The 27,392-nt window shown below is 39.2% G+C and overlaps 1 protein-coding gene across 1 annotated transcript; it reads left to right on the forward strand.

Annotated features, from left to right (window-relative positions):
- Nucleotides 1-1,492: 1,492 nt before the first annotated feature.
- slco2a1 (solute carrier organic anion transporter family, member 2A1) lies at nt 1,493-26,845 on the forward strand. The gene is made up of 14 exons (XM_037770550.1): nt 1,493-1,763; nt 9,234-9,371; nt 10,543-10,705; nt 11,268-11,480; nt 13,180-13,278; nt 13,370-13,509; nt 16,136-16,208; nt 16,983-17,147; nt 18,545-18,749; nt 20,597-20,744; nt 23,511-23,674; nt 24,360-24,424; nt 25,283-25,403; nt 25,494-26,845. The coding sequence occupies exons 1-14, from the start codon at nt 1,704-1,706 to the stop codon at nt 25,612-25,614; spliced, it is 1,875 nt and encodes a 624-aa protein (XP_037626478.1). The 5' UTR covers nt 1,493-1,703; the 3' UTR covers nt 25,615-26,845.
- The last annotated feature ends 547 nt before the right edge of the window (nt 26,846-27,392 follow it).

A 27,392-nucleotide genomic window follows, 5' to 3' on the forward strand; every position in this document is an offset into this window, starting at 1 on the left:
TTGAGGAATCAGGTCATGGGAAGACCTTTTTAAATTAAATGTTTTTGTTTTTTTTATTGAAGATAATTCATTTACAAACATTAAAGGGACTGTTTGTAACTTCTTACACGTATAAATCACCCGGGTCAGTGTCCCATGCACTCTCGCGTGTGGCTATGCTGTTCAGACTCAAACTCCAACACAAACTACACGGAAGCACCAAAACCGCAAAGTTATATCTAGTGAAGCCCGTCTGTTAAGCAGTGTTGGTCGCGGTCGTAGTCGAGGGGGAGACCGTAGCTTTGGTCTCCAGGACCGGAGTCTCTGCTGTACTCTGCTCCTCTGCCTGCTTGCCTTCTCTCAGCTCGCTCCACCTCACGTGCATGCGCGCACACTACACACTACAGAAGAGTTAGTTTAGCTCTGAGACTATCTAGTGAATGTACAGTGGACGTTTGTGCAGAAATAACTGCTGCAGCTCCTCCAGACCAACAGAGGTTTCCCGTTTCTTGTGAAGCGCCGGGGCTCCGCAGCGAGAAACGTTATCGTCTCCGACCAAAACTCCGGTGTCTCCTCTGGCCGCGGTCGGGAGGCTGAGGCAGGAAAAGTTAACACTAGGATCAGCAGTGATTCATGGAGAGACCTCCGTCTGGTCAGCTAACATTACTGCTAAGCAGCTGAAATATAGAGTGATATTGTGGTTTTAGCTGACGTGTGTCGCCTCACTGTTTTGAGCGATGCTCGTTCATGTCTATGTAGAGCGAGCAAGCCCGAGCCCGACGCTGACTTTCGTTGACTTAACGGCCACAGGTGTCGCTGTTAACAAGCAATTCTGATTCTTACAAACAGTCCTTCTAAAGTCCTCAACTAACATTGAAAGCAAGACCTTTTCACATTAGAAACTCATTTCCAGGTCACCTGTCATCAACGCGTCATATCTTTGGTGTACAACACATGCGCAGTAAAAATCTGTCCAGCCTCCTTTAATAATAGGCCTTTGGTTTATTCAGGACTCATCCCTGCAGCACTTTCTTCTAAAAGTTCTGCTTTGTATTTTAGCTAATTTATGTTCAAAGATGATTAAAAAAAAGAAAATAATAACTCCCTGCTCATCTGGAATAAGTAAACATCTCATTAAACATGTCTTCTAGTGGACTAACAGCCTCCAACAGCTTCACTGGCACTGTGAAGAGTTCCTCCATCAGCTAGCAGTGGTCTGTGTCTCTCTCAGTGGGCCCACCACCACCACCACTCATTAGCTGCACCACCAGCACCACCTCCACCACCGCCACCTCCACTCATTAGCCGCATACCATCATATTAATGAAGCATTGAGCTCGTTTAGCTGCAGGAGAACAATGGTACCATCTAACCATGGTACCTCTTCATATTTAAAAGGAGTGTGAATGCCTGCAGTGTATTACTTGTTTAAATGCCTGCAGTGTGTAGTCATGTTTAATAGCGTCATGATTGAGGCGTTATTAGGTCACGCGCTCACAGGTGAGTGTTACCCAGCCAGGCTCGAGTCGGTGACTCAGCCAATCAGCGCGAGGACTGTCTGTTCCCAATTCACTACTTTCAAAACATTTGCGCGTGGAGCTCGCGGGCTGAGTCCCATTACATCACCGACAGCCATAAAGAAGCAGTCCGGCTCACCGGAGGGACAACAAGAAGACAATCATCCGCGAGCTCAGAGGAGCGCGTGAGGACAACGAGCTGAACTAATGGACATACTTTCCTCCAAAGACATGAAGAGACCCAGGACGGTGGGCTGCAGCATCAAGGTAGACAGACATCACACACCATTACTATGACATGTCTTGTTTTAACCTGCAGCTCTACCATTGTTTATGTAACCTACTTGAGCTACATTTATTTTTAGAGGATTGCATAACATTACACAGATAATAATACTGAAGTAACAACAGGACTATAGTGATTTGATGGTGTTTTTTTCTCAGAGAGTCTCCTGTGTAGTGTTGCCTCAGAGTAAACAGAGCTTCACCTTATAGATAAACAAGTTCTCTGTCACAATGTCGAGGTGTTGTGCCAAATACCAAAATGCCAAAATGTTTATTTTGGTCTTCAATAGTGCAAAAAAACTTGACATAGCTGAGAAGAAGTGAATGTTTGATAGTTATTTAATGATGAAGTGATGAAAAACTGTTTTTTTCTTTGTTTTTTGACTGAAAAGATATTGCTGTTCCCTCAAATCGTTCAGAACAATACACTTGTTTCATTATTTTTACTACTCTAGTAATGTTGTGAGGTGTTTCTTAAAAAATTTAATTTATGGAAAGATGCAAATTCTTGGGCTTCAATTAAAGATTATTTAACTAATCTGCTGATTATTTTCTTGATTTGATTTATAAAACATTAAAAAATCAATGTTTTAAAGCCCCGTGTGAAATGATCAAATGTTTTTGTCCAAAACCACCAAAATATTTAATTTACAGTAATGTTAGAACGACAGCAAAGTCTCACATTTGAGAGCCTCGACCCAGAGAATGTTTGGCATTTTTGCTTGATAAAATGACTCGTTACTTGTTAAATTACTAATTAATTTTCTGTCAATAGATAGATAGACTTTAAAAGGAAAATTGCTGTGTTACAGCAGCAATTTACATAGATCACAAAAAATGTGCATCACTCACAAAAAAAGACTAAAAAAACACTGTATTTACAAATCTCTATATAAATGTGCATACCAACTATAACTTTAAATAAAATAAAATAAATTAAAAAAAATAATAATATATAATTAAAGATTTGCACCTCTAGAAATGTCACTCTGCTTCAGATGGATTTTGATGGAGATAAATGCTGACGGTTTGTGTTTCGTTCATTAAATATGTCGGTGACTCAGACCTTTTGACAAAAGATTTGTTATGTGTTTGGCAGCTTTATCCAGTTCAAAGTTTGGTTTATTTTCTACACTTGTGGCTCCAGTATTAAAAGTCTCCCTGAACACTGACTTGTGGGAGAAAATGCAGTGCCAAATGGAGCACTTGTACTTCACTGTATGGAAATAATGTGAGAGAAACAGTTTGTTCCAGGGCTGTGAGTAATAATGAGGCAAAACTTCATGTTGGTTGCTGCATAAGCGAGAAATGACATGTCTTCTTCACTGCTGTTCTGTTGTGTGAGTGAATTATGACTAATACGTTTATATTCTGGAGGTTTGGAGGACACCACTTAAGCAACAACTAAATTTCCAGGAGGTGAGGGTTTCTTTGAAAAGTCTTGAGTGTTTACTTTCAGCATTCTCTCTCAGACTGTGGTGGGTCCAGTTACGGCAAACCTTCTCTGTGTATCATCTTCACCTCAAAGCCCCCCTCTGTTGTGCAAATATAGAGAGGGTGAAACAGATTCTATAGAAACATCGTTCAATTTGAGAGTTCATAGTGAACTTTCACCCATCCTGCACAGTATGAATGTAGTTCAAAGCTATATAACGGTATATTTACATAATGGGAGTAGTTGAGTAGTTCAAAAGCAGACGGAGCAGCATGTAATGTGTATTTCTGCGAGTCTTTCCTACGGCAGTGATAAGTGGAAGCAGAGAAGTACTTTTTTAAATTGTGTCAAACTGTGAAGCCAGCACTCTTCGTTCCTGCTGACCTCCCGTCAACTGCAACAAAAAGTATAAAATTGTCCAAGTTGCTTTTTCACATGATTGCAAATCACTCTGCACTCAAGCGGAGCCAGCCGGTCAACAATGGTTTCACAGGGAGCAAATCTTATTCATCCGTCTTTCACTAGTACATGCTGTACAGTGCTTTGCTATATTTGCTCAGTTTCATCAGGACATTCTGTTTGTTTTCTTCACAGCTTTGTTCTTATCTGCTATGGGCTGCACCTAGGCTGCACCCGGGTTGCAACATTCAAACGGGTTGCCAACGTCAGAACCAAGTTTCTGCTCATGATGTTTACATCCTGAACAGTGGGACAGCAAATATTCCAAAACTCAAAAACATCCTCCACACATCAGTGCACCTCACCGTGTTTCTCACGTTTGTTGTATCGTCTGTGTCGTAGAGTTCAAGCGATAGTTGAGCATTCTGGGGAATACTCATTATTTTCTTGCTGAGAGTTGGATAAGACGGTTGATACCACTATCATATGTGTCCGTTCAGTATAAGGCCAAGGCCGTAGACTGTAGATAAGAAGTGGACGTAGCCATCATGATGTCACCCATTGGTTTTGTGGACTTCCGTTTTGAAGCCTTGAGTTCGGCATTTTGTTTTTTCGCAGTCGCATCTTGTTTTTTTTGCAACCAGAAGTGACATGAGAGGGTGGAGCTACATACAACCAAACGCTGAATAAGACATTTTTAGGCGACCAAAAAGGTTATAATTAACTTTAATGAACTGGAAACACACTGTGAAAGGGTTAAAGTTGTAAGACGAAAACATGGACAACTCCCAGACTGGACCTGTAAATCAGAAGGTAGCCCTAAAGCATACCCTACTTTATGGTCTATTTGACTCTAAATGGGACCATAATTTACTAAATTAACATCAATGTTTTATTGAAGAAGACTTGAAACTAGAGATTGAGACCATAAACTCATGTTTACAATGTTTACTGAGGTAATAAATCAAGTGAGAAGTAGGGGTCATTTTCTCAGATACTTCTATACAATCAGACTTCTTTTTGCAACCAGAGGAGTCGCCTCCTGCTGGCTGTTAGAAAGAATGCAGGGTTAAGGCACTTCCGCATTGGCTTCACTTTTCACATCCCGGAGTTGCCCACTGGCGACCACCAGCAGCTGGTTAGCTTAGCTTAGCACAAAGACTGAAAACAAAGGGAAACAGCTAACCTAGCTATATTTGAATGTAACAAAATTAATCTACCAGCACTTCTAAAGCACTTTTATTGTTGTCCCAGCCAAGAAGTAGTAATTTTTCATGCTAAACAGTTTGCTTGATCACTGTATCTTAGGAAGAGGTGTGAGACGCACCAGGCTTCAACTAACTTTCAACCAACACACATCATTAGACGGTCAGAGCAACTGACATAGTATAAAGAGCAAGAAAAGTCTGCATATGGTGGGAGGGAGGGTACAACGGACAGGTCACACAAACATAGGACTTTCTTCCAGGAGACCGCTGTTCGTGTCCTGTACTTTAACGCCAGTTACGTAACAAACGTAGTTATTTTGTTTCCAGTCTTTAGGCTAAGCTAACCGTCTACTTGCTGCAACCCTGTCTCACGGGAAGGCGTATAAATAGCATGATATTACAAGAACATTCTGCGTGTCATGAGGACGCATTTTTAGGCATTTTGCGTGTCTTTATATGTCGCTTTTCACATGTCATTTAACAACTAAACTATCGCGCAACTAAACTATGGTAACATCTGCAGTTAGGTTTAGCCAACAAAACCACATAGTTAGGTTTAGGAAAAACATCATGGTTGGGCTTAAAATAAGTACATAACCTAAGTAAAATACTTATGGAAAAAACGTAACATAAGTACGGAAACACGTCACAAACATCACTAAAAAACTATTGATAAACGTTGCTAACGTAACTTACAAAACAAAACACCGGTCTCGTACACTGGTATCCTGGTTGAAAGTCCTGTGTTTGTTGGACCCATCCACCTCCCTTCTTTCCCACCATAAGCAGTCTTTCCCACATTTTATTCTACGTCACTGGCTCTGAGCGTAACAGATTTACGTGGATGCGTTTCATCCTAGTCAGCATAGACTACACGGTGTACAAATGACATGCCAAAAGCAAGAGCAGCGTTCTTATTGCACGCTAAATGTCTGACAGTACACATTATCGTGTCATTCCTTAACCTACTAACGGGCTGACTTGCTGTAGCATTATATTTAGTGGAAAGGCATGAAAGTGCTTCAATCTTGTTATCCAATTCTCTGCAAGAAGGGGAATAAGCATATATCCCAAAATATTAAACTATTGCATTAAATCTGAGAAAAAGCTCTTTTGATCCAGAAGCTATTGTGCAGCAAAACCTTTTTATGTTTGTTTCACAATGAAGGGAGGCAATTCTGTGGCTTTAGTTTCTTTCAAGTATCCTGGGAGACTTCATACCCTTAGCTTTCCCTTTATTACATTTTTTGACCAAGTGGGTCAGGTATTTTTTCTAGCAAAAAAAAAGATTTATATCCAACACGCGTCCCTGAAATAAAAGCGTTTGAAATTCAAGTGTGAACTTCCCTCAATTCTTCCCCTCGCAGCAGGGCTAAAGGCTGGGACAATAACGTCCCGACAGACGGAGCTGAGAGTGTTTCAAAAAGGAAAAGTATGTATATAATCCATTGAGGATTCAACTCTGCACCCTCGCCTGTTTGCAAACATCAAATAGGCTTAAATCACTTGTATCGACAGTGTGGATGAATAGTAAATCCTGCGTCTTCACAGTTTGGCACAGCGTTGACACACTATAGCGTTCAGCACCAGTTGCATTGCTACTGCCCCTCTATATTCCTTTATTAGTCCCACAGTGGGGAAATTTGCAATTGCATTTCTTTTCCACGTTTTATAATACTCTATGAATATCTTATCCAAGTTTCAACACCATGCAACATCGCTGGACCTGCTGTATTCTATTGTTTTTGATTGGGGAGCAAGAAAACTGTTTTTGTAGTTTCTCACGCTAACGGTGAAATTTTGCACTTCGATGGATTATATGTTATCAAAATGATAATGTGTTTCCAGTGTTAAAGCCAGATAGTCAGAAAGCCAAAGCCTTGTGTCTGAAACATCAAGTTTGTATCACGCGTTATCTACAATAACAACATAAATCCGACTTCGTTAAAGGCTTATAGTGGATTTGAAGTTGACCTGAAGCCAGGGCTAAAGACGCAGTCGCGAACCACTAACTTTTTGTTTGACTCTAAATCACAAACAAAAGGCTCTTTGCTTGCCTCAGCAAATGGATCCATTTGATACGAAATGAGGATGAAATATTAGCAACAGTGTGAAAAGCATCTATTGTGTGTGCTAACAAACCGTAAAGCCAAGCTTTAATAGGAGCATTAACTGTTCTGAGTCAAACACATCGTTTATTCTCCCTCAGCCGACCTGGCAGCCGGTAAGCAAACTGAAAGCTTTGAATTCATCCCTGTTTTCATAGCAAATTCACTCCTAATCTCAACACTTATCTTCAGTGTCGTTCATGCATTCATGACCCCCCGAGCGAAGTCGTACGAGTGTCTATGAACGCCTCCTAATGCAATCATTTGGAGATACAAACAGTATGACTTCAGGCTAAATCATTGGCTGGAAACGAGTCCAAAACCTCATCACATAAAACACACATAAACTGTTTTGGAGCCGTGCTGTTTGGTTTCTAGGAAAACCAGATGAATTACTGCTTTGCCATAAGACACCACTATTTGTCATATTGCGAAAACTTTCATCAAATCAGCTTCTGAAACCAGAGATGGAAAGTAACAAAGAATTTTACAAGTACTTGATTTGTTTGTGACTTCCTGGAGGGTCCAGAAATAGTCCAGCGCATATCCCTCCATGTGCCGGGTGTCATTTTTACATTTTTTGTACGGATTAAAGGACCAGTGTGTAACAATTAAGGCAAATTATTGGGAGAAAAAGAATATAACATTAATAAGTATGTATTCTTTAGTGTTTAATCACCTGATAATAGGAATCGTTGTGTTTTCGTGTCCTCAGAATGAGACGTTTATATCTACATAGGAAGCGGGACCTCTCTCCACGGAGTCCGTCATGTTGCTCCGCCATGTTTCATATTTAGTGCACACATGAGAACGATATTCTCGGCAAGAAAGCAAACAAGCATATTTTCTAAAAATGTCGAACTCTTCCTTTAAAGGTAGGGTTGGTAGTGTTGTTCAAATACACTTTTTTTCTAATTACATCCTGACAGCAATCAATAAATCTACTAGCTTGACAGCTGAGTACTAACAATACCCTGTTCGTTGTTTATATGTTCATAATGATAATTTTGGGGGAGTGGCTTTGGAGGGAGACTTTCTCTCTAGATTTAGGGACTTTTGGAGCTAGTGCTGCTAGCTGCTTTCATTGGAAAAGAGTTGGCAAAACTGGGTTGGGTTTCTCAGTTGGATCATTTTTAAAATCTAGTGTACTCTTGCTGGTTTGTCGACCTCACCGACCCTTCCTTTAAATCCTATGCAGTTTATTTGAAACTTTTTTTTTTTTTAAATTAACTATACTAACTCTGTTTAACATATAAAACATTCAATTTGGTGAAGGCTGCATAATAGCTGGTTTAAGAGTCCAAACACAAACTTCTAGACTTGGACTTGACTTGGGGATTTGACTCAGGACTTCATAGCGAAGACTTGAGACTTACTTGTGACTTAATAAACGTTGACTCTGTCCCATCTCGGATTTTGTTTATTCCACTCCACTTAGGCTATCTCGCAGCTGTTGTTACTTTGCAGTTTAAGATTATATATACAAAACATATGATGCGATTATAAATATGATGCATTGGTAGAGTTTACCTAGGCAGTTGTTAAAATTACCTCCATATCAACTAGCTACAACATTAAAAAGCTGCTTACCTGTTAATAAATCATTAATAATGATCCAATAATATATATACTAATGAACAATTTCAAAAAGGCCATTCTACAAAATGAATACTTTTACTTTTTGTATTTAAGTAAATTTGCATGCCTTTGTGCCGGCGACAGCCGTGGCCAGAGTCATTACCTCCGCCAAGGCCAAGGGTCTTGAAGAAGGTAATGTTTTTACCGGAGTTGGTTTATTTGTTTGTTTGTCTGTCTGTCTGTTAGCAGGATTACTCCTAAAGTTCGCGATGGATTTGAATGACATTTTTTGGAGGGGTGGGGTGTGGCACAATGAACAATCCATTAGATTTTGGTGGCGATTCAGATCATGATCCGGATTCAGGAATTTTTTTACGGATTGCACACTGCCCCTTTAAGTAAAATTTTTGAATGCAATAATTCTACTTACATTCGACTTGCATTTTTTATATTACCTCTCCATATATCGCCTCATTTTACACCTCATTCAATCCGTCTGTGTTTTCTGTCTTGAATATGTATATTTTAGCCCTTAAAATGTTGTTTCATGTCTATCAAATGGGTGAATTCCTCAAGAAATACGTTTTAGGCTTTGAGTCTGATCTGCCTCCATGTGAGTGCAGTCAAGCATCTCTTGCAGCTGATAATGGCACAAAAGACACTTGACACTACTGTATAACCTATTTCAGAGACTCAAGCCTCCTGTGTTGTCTGTCTGTCCTAGCTGTTTGTCCTGTGCCACGGCCTCCTGCAGCTCTCCCAGCTGCTGTACAGCGCCTGCTTCAAGAGCACCATCAGCACAATCGAGAGACGCTATGGCCTCAGCAGCTACTCCTCTGGAACCATTTCCTCTCTCCACGAGGTAAGGGCCAACAATAACATACCCTCACACGCCCTCAGACCATGATCGCTTCATTTCAAGGATACCGATGACAAAGGAGGAATCGGAGAACAAGCAACGTATCACAATCACACTTCCTGAAGTCAAGCCAGACTCGAGTATTTTGGAACAGTTTAACCACAATACATGGGGTCAAGGAAATGATAAAATGTACCGTACGTGCTCGTGGTGAAAGATGCTGCATTTTTTTTATGCTGAAGTGATATTTAAATGCACCACGCAGATAAATGTTTTCCAGTTGTTTTCAGGCTTCAAGTATGCATGACCAGGGGTCACTATTCACTAATTAAATCACTATGTTTACTTTTGCTGCTTTAAGGCTTTTTAAAGTCTCTTGCAACACAGATCCTCTCAGGGTTTGGCTGCACTTTGAGTTCTTGTGTAAATTTACAAGATCGTGTGATATTTTATGAAAATACAGATCAAACAAAGCCTAAAGGTTTCTGTTTTGCATCTCCTTTTAGAGTGGTTATTTAAAGCTGCTATGATTTTTATATTAACAATGGATCAAGTGGAGCACCTTGGTAGCCGAGTGGTTACAGCGCATGCCAAATAACTGCAAAGTCCTGGGTTCAATTCCGGTCAAATAATCAACATAGGTCTTCAGCAGCGTCATCTTCAATGACGCTGGTGAAGACTTATTTATTGCCATGTAAAATAAAGGCATTTTAATTTTGTTCAAGCTCTGCAGTGGGCCATGCATTATTTTTGAAGGAGACTTGCATTTTGCACTTTTTTGAGATCATATTCCACCCATGCAATGAGCCGTTCACAAGACTGAATAAGCACAATACACCTGAAGGATCCAAAGAGCACCTGTATGTGATTACCACAAAGAGCCAGAAGCGCTTCTACTCAGTTGTCTTCTCTGATATGTTTATGCAGCTTTACATTTTTGAAATTCTTTCTGCTTTTACATTTCTTAAACATTCATTCTGAACCGGGCCTGGGATGTGTGCAGACCCCACTAAATTTGGATCACAGTGCACCCCAGGCCACATCCATATTTGGCTTTGACAGTCCATTAGTAATGTTGGAAAGCTGTGAGACCTGAGAAGTGTGACAGGATTGATTTGAAAGGAGAGAAAATTCTCCCTCTGGCTCCCTTTTGACGCATGTGTCTGTCTCTTAGGTCAGCAACAGTGTGCTGATAGTGTTCGTGAGCTACTTTGGAAACCGGGTCCACCGTCCCAGACTCATCGGAATCGGCGGACTGCTGATGGCTGTCAGCGCCATGATGCTGACCTTACCTCACTTCTTATCCCAGCCCTACGAATACGACTCTGTTTTACACAGTAAGACAAAGACCTGAACATGAGGCCACTCTGCCTCTCTGTCTCCGCTGGCACCACTGTGACAGCTAGTGTGACTCAGTCCAGAGCAGGGGACTCATGAATGTACAAATATGTCAATGCAATTTATGAGGCTTCGCCTAAGGGTTCGTCTAGAAAGCGGCAGCATCTTCTCAGCAAAGGCTCCGTAGCACTCAGCAGGAGTCAAACAAGTCTTTGGCTGTCTGTACTGTGCAGCAAATGGTGCATTTAGAAAGCCTTGCTGGTGCACTCCAACTGAACTTTCATAAAGCAGGAGGAAATTTATGATGTACTCGCTGAAAGTTAAGCAGATTTGAGCTACCTCCAGGGCATTTAATTTGTAAAAACTCCCTCTTTCCTCTTAAATTTTGCCCCAAGACAAAGTACAGAGTGTCAGTGAAGGGCCAGAGAAGCTTCAGGAAATTAAAGGAGTTGTACATCTGCATCCACTGGCTTGTCATTACCCCCCCCCCCCCCCCCCCCCCCCCCCCCCCCCCCCCCCCCCCTTTTCTCCTCCCCTCTGTGACCACCTGCTGTGATCCAGATCGCCATGACATTTGCGTCCTGCAGAGGAACTCGAGCAGCCTCGAGTCCTGTGGCCGCGAAGAGACCAGACGTCTGGCCGACACCCACAACCTGTGGCTGCTCATGGCCAGCGCTCAGCTGCTCTTCGGCTTGGGCTCGGTGCCCATCCAGCCGTTTGGGATTTCCTACATCGATGATTTTGCTGGGCCCGGCAACTCCCCTCTCTACATAGGTGAATGGCCTGTAGTTCAGATGAATTTGTTTAGGTAAAGAGGACACAATCTGAGGTTCATGGTGTTACCCTGGGTTGATTCTGCAGGCTTGCATGTTGAAAAGCTCTTTAAAGCTGCAATAGGTAACTTTGAGCAAATATGATAAGAAGTTATTTTTATAAAACAGTCACTATATCCTGACAGATAATTTGTTGAAAAAAAAAATACGTTCCTTTTTGTCCTTCTGGAGCTCCTAATGGCATTTGCAAAATTTCACCATGTTAAAGGAAAACAACCAATCAGAGCTGAGCAGTCTCTACAGCAGCTGTCAATCACTGCTTACGAAACTCACAAACTCCGATCATCAAACTGTCAAACTAGTCAGTGCTGATAAAATATGAATCAAGATTCTGTTACTGTTATGCCTATTTCTCTCCTCAGATGTTTTCAGAAAATAAGAAACTTTGTGATCTGGCCACCGTGTTGAAAACAGTCGAACCAAAACCAAGAACCGCCCACCGATCGGAGCAAACTTTCTCATTTTACAGCTAAACAGTACACTAAAATATGTTTCTGATAACATTTGCGGTGAGAAATAGGCATTACAGTAACAGAATATTGGTTCATATTTGATCAGCGCTGCCTAGTTTGACCGTTTGATCGGAGTTTGTAAGTGATTGACAGCTGTTCTGGGCTGCAGGTCGGCTCTGATTGGTTGTTTTCTTTCGGCGGGGTGAAATCTTGCAGACACCATTAGGAGCACCGGACACAGAGGAACATGATTTTTTCATAGATTATCCGTCTCATGCACTACTGTCAGGATATAGTGACCGTTTTATACAAATAGCTTTATTTTTATCATATTTGCTCAAAGTTACCGACACAGATTTTTAACATCAGTATTTTATGACTTTGGAATTAAAAGGTGGTTTTAAACATGTTTTTCCAGGTGTTTAGTTTCAAAGGCTTCACATCGCAGATAGCTAAACTGATATGTAGCAAAGTTTTCTTTTGTTGGTCAAAAGAAATTGGCGTCCTTAATGTGCTCTAAATATATGATCTGAAAACCCTATCACATTTTTAAATAGGCTTTTCTTTATACTATAATAGTTTGCTGAGGCAGAACAGAAAGTAATGATTTTGTTGAAAAAAGTTTATAGACAGTTTAGTCTTACTTGTTTTTATTACACAAAATGAGAGTTCTATACGACATTTGGTCACAGAAACGTGTTTTTAATTTGGACATATTTGGTCACATCTTAAGCTGTTACGGCTCATAAAGTTTTAGTCAAAATGCAATATAAAACAACCATTTATTTCTACTAATTCGCATATGTTTTCTCTTCTTGTTCTACATTTCTTTCTGTTTGCGGCCGTCTCTCTCTCTGCTGTTCTTCTTTTCTGCTCTGACACAACCTCATTTAGGAGCATGGTAGAGTTGGCATCAGATCACTAAAATGTTTAGCAACTAGCAGCGAGAAACCTGAATTCATCAACTTTTCACTAAATTCAAACAATATAAATGAAAAGATTCCCAACTTAGCTGACGTTTGCATTCATAATGGGTTTTTTTTATAAAGTCAGTATTTTTAAGGTTTTTAAAAGATTGAGCATTGACAAAAAGAAAAACCTTATAATTGTAAATTCATGATTGGACAAGAAAATGACAAAACAGCTCAACGATATTTCAGCAACTAACAGCCTCTTTATCGTCCACAGCCATCCTGTTTTCTGTATCTGTATTCGGGCCAGCCATTGGATACCTGCTGGGCTCAGTCATGCTGCGGATCTACGTGGACGTGGACAAAACTGGTTTAGGTAATGATTGAAAGGCATCCCAAAGTTATTTACTAGTCAGGTTACGACAGGAAAGATGGTTCACCGTTGTGTTCACTGTTGTTTGGTGCAGGAGCTGAACAAGAGCTGAGGCCGACTGATCCCCGCTGGGTCGGGGCCTGGTGGATGGGCATGCTCATCACCTCCGGCTGCCTGCTCCTCACATCCATCCCGTACTTCTTCTTCCCCCGTAGAATGCCCGCAGAACATAATGTAAGTCACAGAGATCTTCAGTCCAGTTGTGTGACTAAACATTCATTCTATTTATCTGTGGATTGTGAAAAACTACAGTAAATCACTCATGTTTTAGTGACACCTACTGGCATAATGTCAGCATTGCATTTCACTTTTCCTCCTCTCTCTTTTTCACCATCTTGAAGGCACAAAAGGTTTCTCCGTGTTATCATATAACTCGAAATTAAAACTGACATGATCATGTCACTGATCACATTACACTTCCCAAGAACTGAGAACTGATCGCAAATTATTTTTGACCTTTTAAACAGAAAGAACATTAGTCATAGTCAAGATAAAGCCAGATTTGATCCCCCACGTCTTTGTGAAACCACATTTTTGCTCTTCCAGCTTTGTCCTGGACTTGACCTGGTAAAAGTAATAAAGTTGTTGTTGAGTGTTTCTTAAAGACACAAAAATTACTTGGTTGCGGTTTGTAAAACACAACATTCAAAGTTGGCCTCTCCTCCCCCGGCTCAACAAGAGTTAGCATGCTCGCCAGAGGTTGAAAGCCAACCCCAGATTCACTGTCGTTTAAGCTTTGCCCACCTGGCGCTAGGATGACCAGGTGTCCCACTTTACGAGGGACTGCACAGCATTTTTTATCCCTTGTCCCACGTCATCTGATAGCAATGTGGGGGTACATGTGACCAAAAAGGTTATGAGCCACTGATATACATACTATACTTTTGTAGGGCTACAACCAACGATTATTTTCCTTGTCGATTATTTTCTCCATGAATCGACTAGTTGTTTGGTCTATAAAATGGTGAAAAATGTCAATCAGTGTTTCCCAAAGCCCCAGATGACGTCCTCAAATGTCTTGTTTTGTCCACAACTCAAAGATATTCAGTTTACTGTCATAGAGGAGGAAAGAAACCAGAAACTATTAACATTTAAGAAGCTGGAATCAGAGGATTTAGATTTTTTTTCAGGGCTGTCAGTCGATTAAAATATTTCATTAAATAATCACATGATTTCCATAGTTCATCGCGATTAATCACACATTTTTCATCTGTTCAAAATGTACCTTAAATCAAGATTTGTCAAGTATTTAATCCTCTTATCAACATGGGAGTGGGCAAATATGCTGCTTTATGCAAATATATGTGTATATTTATTATTGGAAATCAATTAACAACACAAAACAATGACAAATGTTGTCCAGAAACCCTCACAGGTACTGCATTTAACATAAAAAATATGCTCAAATCATAACATGGCAAACTGCAGTCCAACAGGCAACAACAGCTGTCAGTGTGTCAGTGTGCTGACTTCACTATGAGTTGCCCCAAACTGCATGTGATTATCACAAAGTGGGCATTTCTGTAAAGGGGAGACTCGTGGGTACCCATAGAACCCATTTACATTCACATATCTTGAGGTCAGAGGTCAAGGGATCCCCTCACCAAAATTTTGTGTCAGTTTGGAGCGTTATTTAGCCTCCTTCTCGACAAGCTACTATGACATGGTTGGTACCGATGGAGTCCTTCGGTTTTCTAGTTTCATATGATCACATGATACCAGGATCTTCACTCTGGCTATAAAACGGAGCCCACTACAACCTAAAAATTGCTTTAATGCATTAAAGAAATTAGTGACTTTAAGACAGATTAGCGTTAATGCGTTATTATCGCATTAACTTTGACATCCCTAGTTCTTTTTTTCTTAAAAAAATACTCTAGTATTTACTATTAATCAATTATTAAAATAGTTGCCGATTAATTTAATTGGTGATGTAGTAATTTTCAATAAGCAAATGAAGACACCATTTTCTTGAGTTCCTTGTCTGTTTAATGAGAGGATGAGACCTCCAGTCTGCAGAGTGGAATCAAAAAAGTCTGACACTTGTTTTCCTCCTGCGCTTTTATACACTTTCGATATGGCCTTTTTCAGTCCTTAACCTTGAACCATCAGAGACCCATGCAGGTGTCTACACATAAAAAACAGGAGAGACAGAGGTCCATTGTGGTTCACACATGACACAGAGAACATGTTCTCACATGTTTTTGCAGAGGCCTTTGCCTTCTACACAGTGGTAAATAAAATATCTTATAACAGTAAAAAGGCTGATTATACACTACATTGACAACTATCAATCATCTAACTATCTATCAACAATCAATTGATTAATTGTTGCAGCTCAACATTTTTGTAACATTAACATTTTTGGTTTCTTGTAAAACACACATTCAAACTAATAGTGTGTATTTTAATAGAAAAAAGCCACAAAAAATCTCTGTGAGAGACAAATGCTCTACAGAAATCTTCCATTATGGTGTTTGACAGCTTTGGGTGATTGTCAATGCATGAACACTGTGGAGCTATTGTGCAGAGCTGTCAATTCATTCTAATGTTCACATGAATGCAGCATGAAAAGACAAGGGGGAGAGGAAGAGGAAAAAAAGAGGTGGGAGAAAGAAACTTTTGATGTTTTATCTGATGAATCTTCCAAGTAAGAACAGAGCTGATGTGATCCTCTACATTTCACACTGTCCTGTATGTTTGAATGGGTACAACTTTATCACATAAATGCCCATGTGTTCATTTCACACTGAATATTTGCCTTCACAAATAACACTTTATACGGCATGTTATTTTCCAGTTGATTGGAAGTGAAAGTGACATGAATGATGACTTCAAGAAGCCAGATAACTCTTTACTTGATTTCCTGAAAAGTAAGTGTATTATATTCGGACTGCAAAGGCTCCACCTGTTAGATTCACAAACTGACACTACTTCTTTTATTTGTGAACAAATATCAGTAATGAAACATTATTTAAAAATGTTCTGAATCTGCTCTTTTAGAGCAAACATTTCCTAAATGTAGGTGACTTGTAGCTAAATGATAAAATAATCATTTAACTAATAATAATGGTCAAAAATGATGTAAAATTGCACAGTTTTAAGTAAAAAAAAAAACTTCAAATTTTCCAATATCTCCTAGTACCTTTTATTCACTGTAGAAATTCAGAATGTGTCTCTTTATCCTGCTACCTAATATGTATGACATAGCATCCTGACTGAGACACTGCACCTAAAACCTGAATGATACCCACTATAGGCTACAAATAACACAGGAAAGCACTTTAACTATTAACACTATGGGTAAATATACAAACACACCGCCTTAATTTGAGTATTATAGGCCTACTATAGGAAATGCGTAGCATTAGTATAACGATAACAATAAAACCACAGCTGATTATGACTGACACAGTATAACATGCTTAAAGAAATAATGAATAAATAGGAATAAGTCACAAGAGATTGACGATACCGGCCAATACACATGCCAACATGTGAATAAGAGAGTTATGGCACTTATTTTTTTCAACTTCGAGCACTGTTAACATGGTCTGTAACAGATGGATAAGAGAAAGAGTTTTTACTGAAGTCATTTCCAGTATCAGTGAAATAACCCGTGTGTGTATGTGCTTGTGTTTGATCAGTGTTTCCCAGGATGTTCGTCCGCCTCCTGTTGAGTCCTCTCTTCCTGATGCTTGTCCTGGCCCAGTGCTGCTTCTCCTCAGTCATCGCAGGTCTCGCCACGTTCCTCAACAAGTTTTTGGAGCGACAGTACAGCGCTTCGACGGCATACAGCAGCCTGCTAGTGGGTAGGTACTGTAGGAGTGCAGATATAAATGTGATGGGGGCTTCAGGAAAAGATCTTATAATAGATTACTTTTGCCCTTTTATTTAACTGCTTTCAATCAATATCAGCTGTTAAATGATTCAAGTCATAATGTGCAGCGTGGTATTAAACCATTTTTATGAACTCTGAAAGTGGAAGTGAAATGAAACAGTCTGTTAAAGTCATTTAATGGAGGCTCTGGAGTGTGTCAGCCGGCTTGCACCATGGCCGCTTTCCAAAGAGTGAGTTGGGTTTGTACTGTCATCTTTTCCTCGAAGAAAAGTTTATTTGGGTTTGTGCCTCCCTCAAGGTTTTACAACATTGAATGTATTTATAGACTACAGTTGTCATTTGTGACAGCAAACCAATGAAATGGCACATGATGTGTAGGAAACCACTTTGGACATATTAAAGCTGCAGTTGGTAACTTTTAGCAAATATGATAAAAAGTTATTTTTATGAAACTGTCCCTATATCCTGACAGTAGTGCATGAGACAGATAATCTGTGAAAAAAAACATGTTCCTCTGTGTCCTCCTAGTGCTCCTAATGGCATTTGAAATATTTCAAGGTGCCCGAAGGAAAACCAATCAGTCTCTGAAGTAGCTGTCAATCAATGCTCGCAAAACATGCAAACTCAGATCAAACTGTCAAACTAGGCAGCGCTGATTTTATTATGAAAGTAAATTATGTTACTGTTATGCCTATTTCTCGCCTCAAATGTTTTCAGAAACATATTTTATAGGGCTGTCAATCGATTAAAATAATTAATCACAATTAATCTCATGATTGTCCATAGGGGAGACTCGTGGGTACCCATAGAACCCATTTTCACTCACATATCTTGAGATCAGAGGTCAAGGGACCCCTTTGAAAATGGCCATGCCAGTTTTTCCTCGCCAAAATTTAGCGTAAGTTTGGAGCGTTATTTAGCCTCCTTTGCGACAACCTAGTATGACATGGTTGGTTCTAACGGATTCTTTAGGTTTTCTAGTTTCATATTATGCCAGTAGTGGCGTTAAAATTAATTACTACGTTACTACCTAAAAGTTGTGTTAATGCATTAAAGAAATTAGTGGCGTTAACGTGTTATTATTGTGTTAACTTTGACAGCCCTAATATTTTAGTGCTGGCAGCTTGGTTTTGGCTTGACTGTTTTCTACAGTTTGGCCGCTGGGTCACAAACTTTCTCATTTTACAGTGAAACCGTACACTAAAATATGTTTCTGAAATGATCTGTCTCATGCACTCCTCTAAGGATATAGTGACAGTTTTATAAAAAAAAAACATATTAATTAGCTCAAAGTTACCAACTGCAGCTTTAAGTAGACAATAATTACCATCCGTACGTGGAGATCACTCAGCTGTTCATGCTCCCCAGGTGCTGTGAATCTGCCGGCAGTAGCGGTGGGGATGTTGATAGGCGGGGTCATCATGAAGAGGGCGGGTCTTACTCTGAAGACCATCCCACGCTTCAGTGTGGCCATGCTGACCACGTCTACCCTCCTATGCATCCCTCTCTTCTTCATGGGCTGTCCCACACAAAAAGTCTCAGAGGTCAATCACGACCAGATCGGACAGTATGGGTGAGTGAGAAGACTGGGGGCGTTCTTGTGATGATGCTTTCATTTCTCAAAGGGGTTTATGTTTTGGGACTTTTATTGTTAGAGTCACACACATATAGCCTATCTTATGTGAAATACAATTAAATCAAGAAACAGCCTGTTGTAAAACACATTGTAGTCCCCTAGTCCCAAAATTTCCTACCAGTTTCTGAAATATGAGTACATTTTCATACTCATTCATCAAAGTGCATACATATACAGGGAGTAAACAAGGCACTTGATAGAGTACAATCCATTCCTTTGTTAGCTTATGTCTTCATTAATATGTAAATTATAGGTTAGACTGGCCAAGAATTGGGCTAAAGTAAGCCAATGTTACCTTTCGACATTACTCCCAACTGCATGCCCAGCCATGAAAATACAGCCATGCTTGTGTCAGGATTTTGGAACCTTCATTGTTTACAGCTATATTTGCCAGCTAGCAGTCCTCCTCCCTGCCTTTGGTTGGCACACTGCTACAGTTCTTGGCGCATTTCTGCCACTGACTGTAGATCAGTGCAATAGCGATGAAACTGTGACAGGAAAGTGTGTTACGTCGTTGTATTAAGCTCATGCGCATGCATGTGCGTCTCTGTGTGTGTGTACATGAGATAAAAGCAAATCAAGGGCCCGCTCATAGAAACATTGCTTTATAGCGCTACTAGTGGTAAAAAAAAATCTACAGGGTACCTTAATGATCTCCCCACAGCCTAAACAAAATGCTCATAAAGTGCTCCAGGGATGATGTATTTTTGTAGGCCAACCCGGAAGTTGGCATCGCCCTTGTTCCCTTGACAAAAAGCCAGTGGGATTTTTCCATTGGGTTTTGGATTATTGCAGAAAATAAACTATGTGGAAAACAAACTTTTATGATACTTACACATTTTGCTCCGTAAAATAATCTGTGAATGCAATCATCAGAAGTAAAAAGCTAACGTTAGGCTATAGACAAACTACACCACGGTTGCATGAGCACAAGTATACATAACGGGGCTGTAATGGTGGATGTGTCGGCGTGATGACATTTAGTAGTCTCATTTAGCCACTAGTTAGCAACCGCTTTTTTAAAGACCCGTAAAAGCTTCAAAATTCACTAGTGGGGTATTTATTGATGTATTTTATGTTGTAGAACAAAACTTTAAAATCTCTTCAGCTTGTGTTAACCACAGACCTTACTTCTGGCATCTAACTAAAAAAACATTGACTTCGAGATGAAGGACCTGGAAGTGCTAAAATGCTAACTCATTTCCGGGTTCTAGGACTCATTCTTAGGTCATCATCAAGTTGGAATTTTTTTTTCCTCAATGAAATAAAACTGCAGAAATTAAAGAAAAACTCAAAGCATTTAAGCTAGCGTGGTAACTAACTTTATTTGCTTTCCGTTTTCTTTGTAATTTAAAGGGGAAAAACTAACTTTTTTTCAGCTTGTGCCCATACATTTGGGTATCTGGAGTGCCGACCAACCCACAAGCTGTGAAAGGTGCAAAGGTGCACCATATTTTTCTCACAAGCCAATCAGAGCAGACTGGGCTTAAAGAGACATGCGCTAAAACGGAGCGTTTCAGACCGAGGGTGAAAACAGGTATATTCAGTCAGACTGTATGAGAAAAAATAGGGTTTTTTTTATATTAAAGCATGCAAACATGTTGTAGTAGAAACCCAAAATACAAACATGAACCTGAAAATTAGCATAATATGTCCCCTTTAATATATATATGCGTATATTAAATCTAAAACATATTGAAAACACAACATTCAAAAGCAAACATGCTAATGAATCATTGACTGCTCAAACATTCACTCTGAACTTGTTTTCTCTGCCTCCACAGGTCTCCATCCCTGTGCTACTCCAACTGCTCCTGCCCTACCAGTGCCTTCAACCCTGTGTGTGGCTCTGATGGTGTCGAGTATATTTCTCCTTGCCATGCTGGCTGCACCAACTTCACCAAAGACCCCAACAACACCCACAGGGTTCAGGTCAGTGCCTCCTCTAAGCACCGGTTCATGGTTTCCTCCCATAGTATAAATACCTGCAGGTAGGCTGTTGTGTAATGATATATTTAAAATTAGCATACAGTGTACTATATAGGACATATATATGATAAGTTATCAAGACATGCTTGTGATAGGGGGATGTATAAATGCAGCTTGACTTTTAGCTGCCTTTTTATCTGGGGAAGATTTGTGCAACACTAGAATAACATTGTAGTCTACAATAAATCATCAGCAGTAATGAATGAAATCACCTCATGCAGAGTAATCAGGTAAGATAGGAATGCTAGATAAGTTTATTGAAAAGAAAAAAAAATTTAATAAATAAGATTTGTTTTTATAGCAGTTCAAAACTTGTCAAATTTTCTTCTATAATTTTCTATAATTGTTCTGAGTGTAGGATGACGTAATAAGTCTTTGGTTCTTGTCCTAGCACAGGCTCCGTAAATTAGCCTGTAAGGGTGTAATTAACCTTTAACTGTGTAGGGGCAGAGTGCTCTAGGGAATGTTTTTAAATCTGCTCTTCAGGGGCTAGACTTTGATCTTTAAACATTTTTGTTCCAGTGTTAAAGAGACAGTTCACCTCAAAATCAAAAAATACATATTTCTCCTCTTACCAGTAGTGCTATTTTTCAATCGAGATTGTTTTGGTGTGAGTTGCTGAGTGTTGGAGATATCGGCCGTAGAGATGTCATGCCTCTCCAATATAATGGAACTAGATGGCACTCTGCTTATGGTGCTCATGGTGCCCCAAAAAAATTCCGTGCAGTATCACCTCGCAGAACGAAGCGTGCATCTATTCTTGGACAAGAGGCTTGTGCTTGTTACAGGGCGAGATGTAAACATTAAAGCTAGGGTTGGTAATCTTGAGAAATTAGCAAGAGTACACTAGATTTAAAAAAATTATCCAACCAAAAAAACCCAGCCCAGTTTTGCCAACTGTTTTCCAATGAAAGGAGCGAGCAGCACTACCTCCTAAAATACCAGATTTGTTTCTTTTTTTTTTATCATAGCATTTGATTTATTGATTGCTGTCGGGATGTAATGAGAATTTCAACAACTATAACAAAAAATGTATTTGAACAACACAACCAACCATACCTTTAATGGCATCCTCCTCGGCTGAGCTGTAATGTAAGCAGTATCGTTTAACTGTAAGCCTCTTGTCCATGAGTAGATGCACGCTTCCTTCTGCGCGGTGATACTGCAAGGTCTATGGCTTATCTTGAGTAACCGGGTGATGATTTCTGGAAGGAGACATTGCTGTTGTTGTATTTTTTGTCAAATGTATTTTTTTGGCGCTTTGAGCACCACAAGCTGAGTGCCATCAAGTTCCATTATATTCAAGCGAAGGCAGACATCTCTAGGGCCGATGTCTCCAACACCCAGCGACTCACACCAAACAAACTAGATTGATAAATAGCACTATAGGTAAGAGGAAAAATATGTATTTTTGATAACTGTCTCTTTAAGTAGACACTAGGAACAGGAAGTGATTTTGGCCTTAGATGCCTCTGTAGATTTGAGACACAAATTAGATCACAGCATCTTGGCACAGCAGTGTCCCAGTATTTAGACTTTGTGACATATCTGCCAAATGATCACAAATTTCATATCAGCAGTGATATGAAGTCCAAGACCTATTATACATAATGTGTCTCATCAGCCAGGAACTTATAGGAACAGTGAGAACAGACAGAGAGAGAGACTGCTCTGCTGCTAACAGGAGGACGCGAGCGGCTCACAATCAATGTCCGATCAATGCTTATTAGTCACAGAGCGTATAGGAGGTGTTTAAGAGGGACAAACGTCAGTATTTAGACGTCACAGCTTGTGAATAATCTTCCAGTGGGTGGATTGTGTGAAACTGCTAATAGAGTATTAGTCAGTTTGACTCGTCATGTAAGCCCGCTGTGTGATACTGCAGTACAAACACAGACAGTGATGGCTACAGCTAACTTAATGAATTAATCCCAAGAATAATAGAAGAAGAATTATTTTCTCCTCCTTGTGGACTCAGATGTCCACAAGTGGACAGCTGAAAGTGGTATTCAATCAGGTCTGAATACATTTTCATAAGATATTTTTGTATTTTGATTTGAATAAATCAGCCAAAAGGTATATGGTGTTGTTTGTCCATTTTCAACCTAAAAAAAATATGAAGCTGTCACAACATCTGCAAAAGCCCAGCCTTTCTTACTGTTAACTTGTCGTTTCAACTAAGGTTCAGGTGCTTTCCATGTTTTCACAGAAAAAGCAATACATTTTAATTGTTAAATGTTTGTTTGTTTTTTTAAAGGAATACTGTGACATTTTGGTAAATGTGCTTATTCACTTTCTTTCCGGGAATTAGATGAGAAGATCGATACCACTCTCATGTTTGTGCGGTGAATATGAAGCCAGAGCCAGGAGGCAATTAGCTTAGTTTAGCATAAAGACTGCAATCAGGGGGAAACAACTAGTCTGGCTCTGTCCAAATGTAATCTCTGAAGCTGAGACCCCTGTTTCCAGCTAACCAGCTAATGGCTGCTGACCGTAGCTTCGTATTTTGCATACAGACACGAGAGTGGTGTCTTCTCATATCATACACGGCAAAAAAAGCTAATAAACGTAATTTCCAAAATGTCCAACTGCAAAACTATAGTGCGAAAATACACAATCACAACATAATTAAAGCAAAAAAGATGTTTTTCATTTTCTTTGTGGAGTTAACAACAATAATATCTCCTTTGCTTTCTTTTTTGGGTACAGCTGTATACCAACTGCAGGTGTATATCTGGGAGCCAGAGTAGCGCCCGCCCGGCTTCATGTCCTAACAGCTGCCCTCATCTTCTTCTCCCCGTCATTCTGGTCATCTCTCTGGCGTCAATGATCGCCTGCCTCAGTCACAACCCCATGTACATGATGGTGCTCAGGTAAGGAAGGATGACAATATATTGCAGTGTATTCACATATTCTTTTGGTATATATTTTATATGTTGAAAATCAATTCAATATGACCAAAATGTATCTAATGGATGACATAATCTGCTTGTCCTCCAGTACAAACACTTACTTGTGATTGTATGAACCTCATATTTGAATGTAGTTACCTGCAAATACTGTTTTAGATGACAAAGCACTGACTTAGTATCTTCTATTTTTTACAAAACTTATGCTAAATATATCTAAATCTGACCACAGAGATGAGACATTTCCTTCCCAGTGATTGCTGCAGAACAGATCTCGTCTTTAATAGTCTCTGAACGGCTCTTCTTGAAGTCCATAAAAAGTCAAGCACAAAAGTTAATAAAGGAGTGCTCTAGGCTCTCAATGTAGGACAGCTAAGAATGAATGGAGAGCAAATAGACTACCACACAATTTGGGAAATTTGAAGAAATAAATAGTTTTACAAGGTTTCATAAAGATGCTCAAACAGATTCTTTTCTTTTCCAAATTAAATATAGTCGTGTTTTTTATTTTACATGACAGTTTTTCAAATATAAAAACACATGTACTGATTTATCGCTGCAACTGTTGTCTAGTATTTTATTCAAGAATGACACCGTGCACCAATAGAAAAACTCTAAACTCTCTAATTTCTTTTCCTGCTCATTTCAGATGTGTTCCCTCCGAAGAGAAGTCATTCGCTATAGGAATTCAATTTTTACTCATGAGAGTATTAGGTAAGTCAGGACACAAATACTGTTTGTGAAGTGCTATAGCCATATGAATAACTAATTATTGTATTAATGATACACTTTGTTTTGTCAAAGTGCCCAATAGAGTCTCCAAATCCCAGAATGTCCTCATAGTTCAACCCAACAAAGTTCATTTTTGTATGGAGCCCCAAAGTGTCCAATATTAAACAAATAAAAAGACATTCTAAAATGAATAATCGCATTAATAAATTGTGTAAAATATAATGGACCAATAAATTATGTAGTAATTTAAAAAAAGATTAATTTATTATTTAATTATTTGTTATAATAATTATTTATTTATTTATTATTATTATTATTATTATTATTATTATTATTATTATTATTAATAATAATAATAATAATAATAATAATAATAATAAATATTATTTAATCATTCTTATTTTTATAGTAACAGTGTCATAGGAGTTCATTTTTATTTCATTATAGAACTTTATATCAAATAAAAAGTGACATAATAAAAATAAAATGTCAAATAAAGTGTCAATGGGAAATCCGCAATTATGAATTAAAAACAGACTTGAAAATGTACTAATTTCTGAAATTATCTCACAAAGTGAATAATTTATATTCATTATTAATTCATTATTAATTGTAATTGCTTATTTATTCATTTAATATTGCACACTTAAGGGCTCCGTACAGTTACGTTTCACTGGGATGTGCTATCCGATGCTACAACAATGTAATTAAACATAACTTTGAATTCCATTCATCAGTTCGTTCAAGCAAATGTTGGATTGCCCTCTAGTGGCTGCAGCTCAACCACATGGGGATAGAAATGCGTTTACCCTACATCCTCTCTTTCTGTTTCCCCCTCAGCCTGGCTACCCGCCCCTGCTCTCTTCGGGACGGCCATTGATACGTCATGTATTCGGTGGAGGAGTGTGTGTGGAGAGAGGTTTAGCTGTGGTTACTATGACAACAACATCTTGAGGAACCGGTAAGAAAACTTATCACTCAGAACACATATCACACACACACACAGGCAGTACATCCACATCACTTATGTTTATTTGTGTGACCCCTGCAGGTACTTGGGCCTACAGGTGGGTTATAAGGTCATGGGTATCGTCCTGCTGATGATGCTGGGGTGGAAGGCGAAGCGGACCCAGGAGTACAGTCTGGAGAAGAGGCCTGAAGGACCTCTGTGACCCTGCTGAGATCCAAGCCTCTCTGTCTCTTAAAGCTTTGCTGTGGTGCTTAAACATGTTGAAGAACAGTGTGCACAGCAAAGCTGTGTCAGTAGGAGGAAGCCACAGCCGAGACAGGCCTACACTGACCTCAATTTCTGTAGGCCCACTTCCCTACCTGGTGCCTCACTGGCTGGAGTTATGATATACATTTCCCAAAAGGGAAAATGTCTGATGTTTTTGGATGCTTTAAAGCTTATGATTGGAATTTCTCTGACAATATGACACACTTATTACAAGTTAAAGGACCAGTGCGTAGGATTTCGGGGGGATCTATTAGTAGAAATGGAATATAATGTCCATAACTATGTTTTCATTAGTGTATAGACCCTTTTTGTGTCAATGTCATAATTACGTCACAGTGTTAGCTGCAGTCAAAACAAAGAAAAAGGCTGGAGGCAAACACAAGTGGTGGGCTGAAGTTACACATCAAAAATGTCATCTTGCTGTGTTGTTGGTTTCAAAAATCAAGATATCACATACATTTAAGATGACAAACTGTGATTCGAGGCTCTTCGAGCTACAATATCGGCGAAACTTTTCAGAGATGAAGAGTAAATGTTGCTAATATTTATGTCGCTCTGCAATGTTTATACAGTAGCCCAGAACAGACAAACCAAACACTGACTCTAAAGAGAGCCTTTCATGTTTTTATGTCACCTGAAGGCCACTGTAATTCTCCGGGGGGGTATTCAGTTGGTTGCAATCTGCAACCTCACCACTAGATGCCACTAAATCCTACACACTGCTCCTTTAAGAGAGGACAGCTAAAACACCTCTCTTGTGTGGTACCTCACAATATTGTAGATGCATCTGAGACAGAGTTCAAACAACAGATAAATACCTTTGTATATTACTTGTTCCTATAAATCTATTCAGGTTTCTATTTCCAATGGGAACATATTCTGTAACTAATTAACTGTATTAGCTTAATATTTAAGTTTATTTTTTATAGATGTTTGTCTCATACACAGAGACATCTGTGATAACTGCAATACTCGTTTCACATATGATGATCACATGTAACACTTGTTTTAATTGCAATGCTAATGAATTTTCAGATATCAACACTGTTACTCATAAATTTAATTAACCACTCATATTATGCTATATACTGATGTGGTTATATTGGTTACAGTGGAGTGCATAAACGTGTAAGCATTACTGGCTAATATACAGTACAATTAACCAAGTCAGCGTTATGTCTTTTATTCATTTCTGTCTTCATCTATGTCTCCAAGTCTGGATAACTAACCAAATATCCCAGGTTTACTGCATGTCCGTTGGTTTTGGTATTTTAATTAATTGCAAATTTGCACCACTGAAGTACAATATCCGCTGAGGTGGGTGCTGTATTTTTTACATAATATTGTGGTCACATCTTTTAGAGGGACCCTGTGTCAAACATTGTTTTAATACATTTATTTCTGCAGTTTAGATTGTGTTCACTTGGTGCATATTCCTAAATAAATCTGCATTTTATCAATTGACTGTAAACTAACTGACACACAGAAAACCTGGGGATAAGTAGTAGTATTATAGCATTTAAGCTACCATGTGTAGTCTGCTGTGTAATGGAAACTTGGAGCCAACAGGTACAGTACATTGCGTAGAAAATAATAATCATAGGAGTCCCAAGTCATGGGACATGTTTCATAATAGCCAGCAATATAAATAACTTTACTAATCCCAATGGGAAATTGCAGTATTAGTCAAATCACACATAAATCACAAAACCA

Source organism: Sebastes umbrosus, chromosome 5, assembly GCF_015220745.1.
Source record: "Sebastes umbrosus isolate fSebUmb1 chromosome 5, fSebUmb1.pri, whole genome shotgun sequence".
NCBI classification, from domain to species: Eukaryota; Metazoa; Chordata; class Actinopteri; order Perciformes; family Sebastidae; genus Sebastes; species Sebastes umbrosus.

Coding starts and splice junctions, on each gene's coding strand:
- slco2a1 (XM_037770550.1), top strand. CDS start 1,704: ATGGACATACTTTCCTCCAAAGACATGAAGAGACCCAGGACGGTGGGC. Junction 17,148..18,544: donor ATACAGCAGCCTGCTAGTGG/GTAGGTACTGTA, acceptor CATGCTCCCCAG/GTGCTGTGAATCTGCCGGCA. Junction 24,425..25,282: donor TTTACTCATGAGAGTATTAG/GTAAGTCAGGAC, acceptor TTTCCCCCTCAG/CCTGGCTACCCGCCCCTGCT.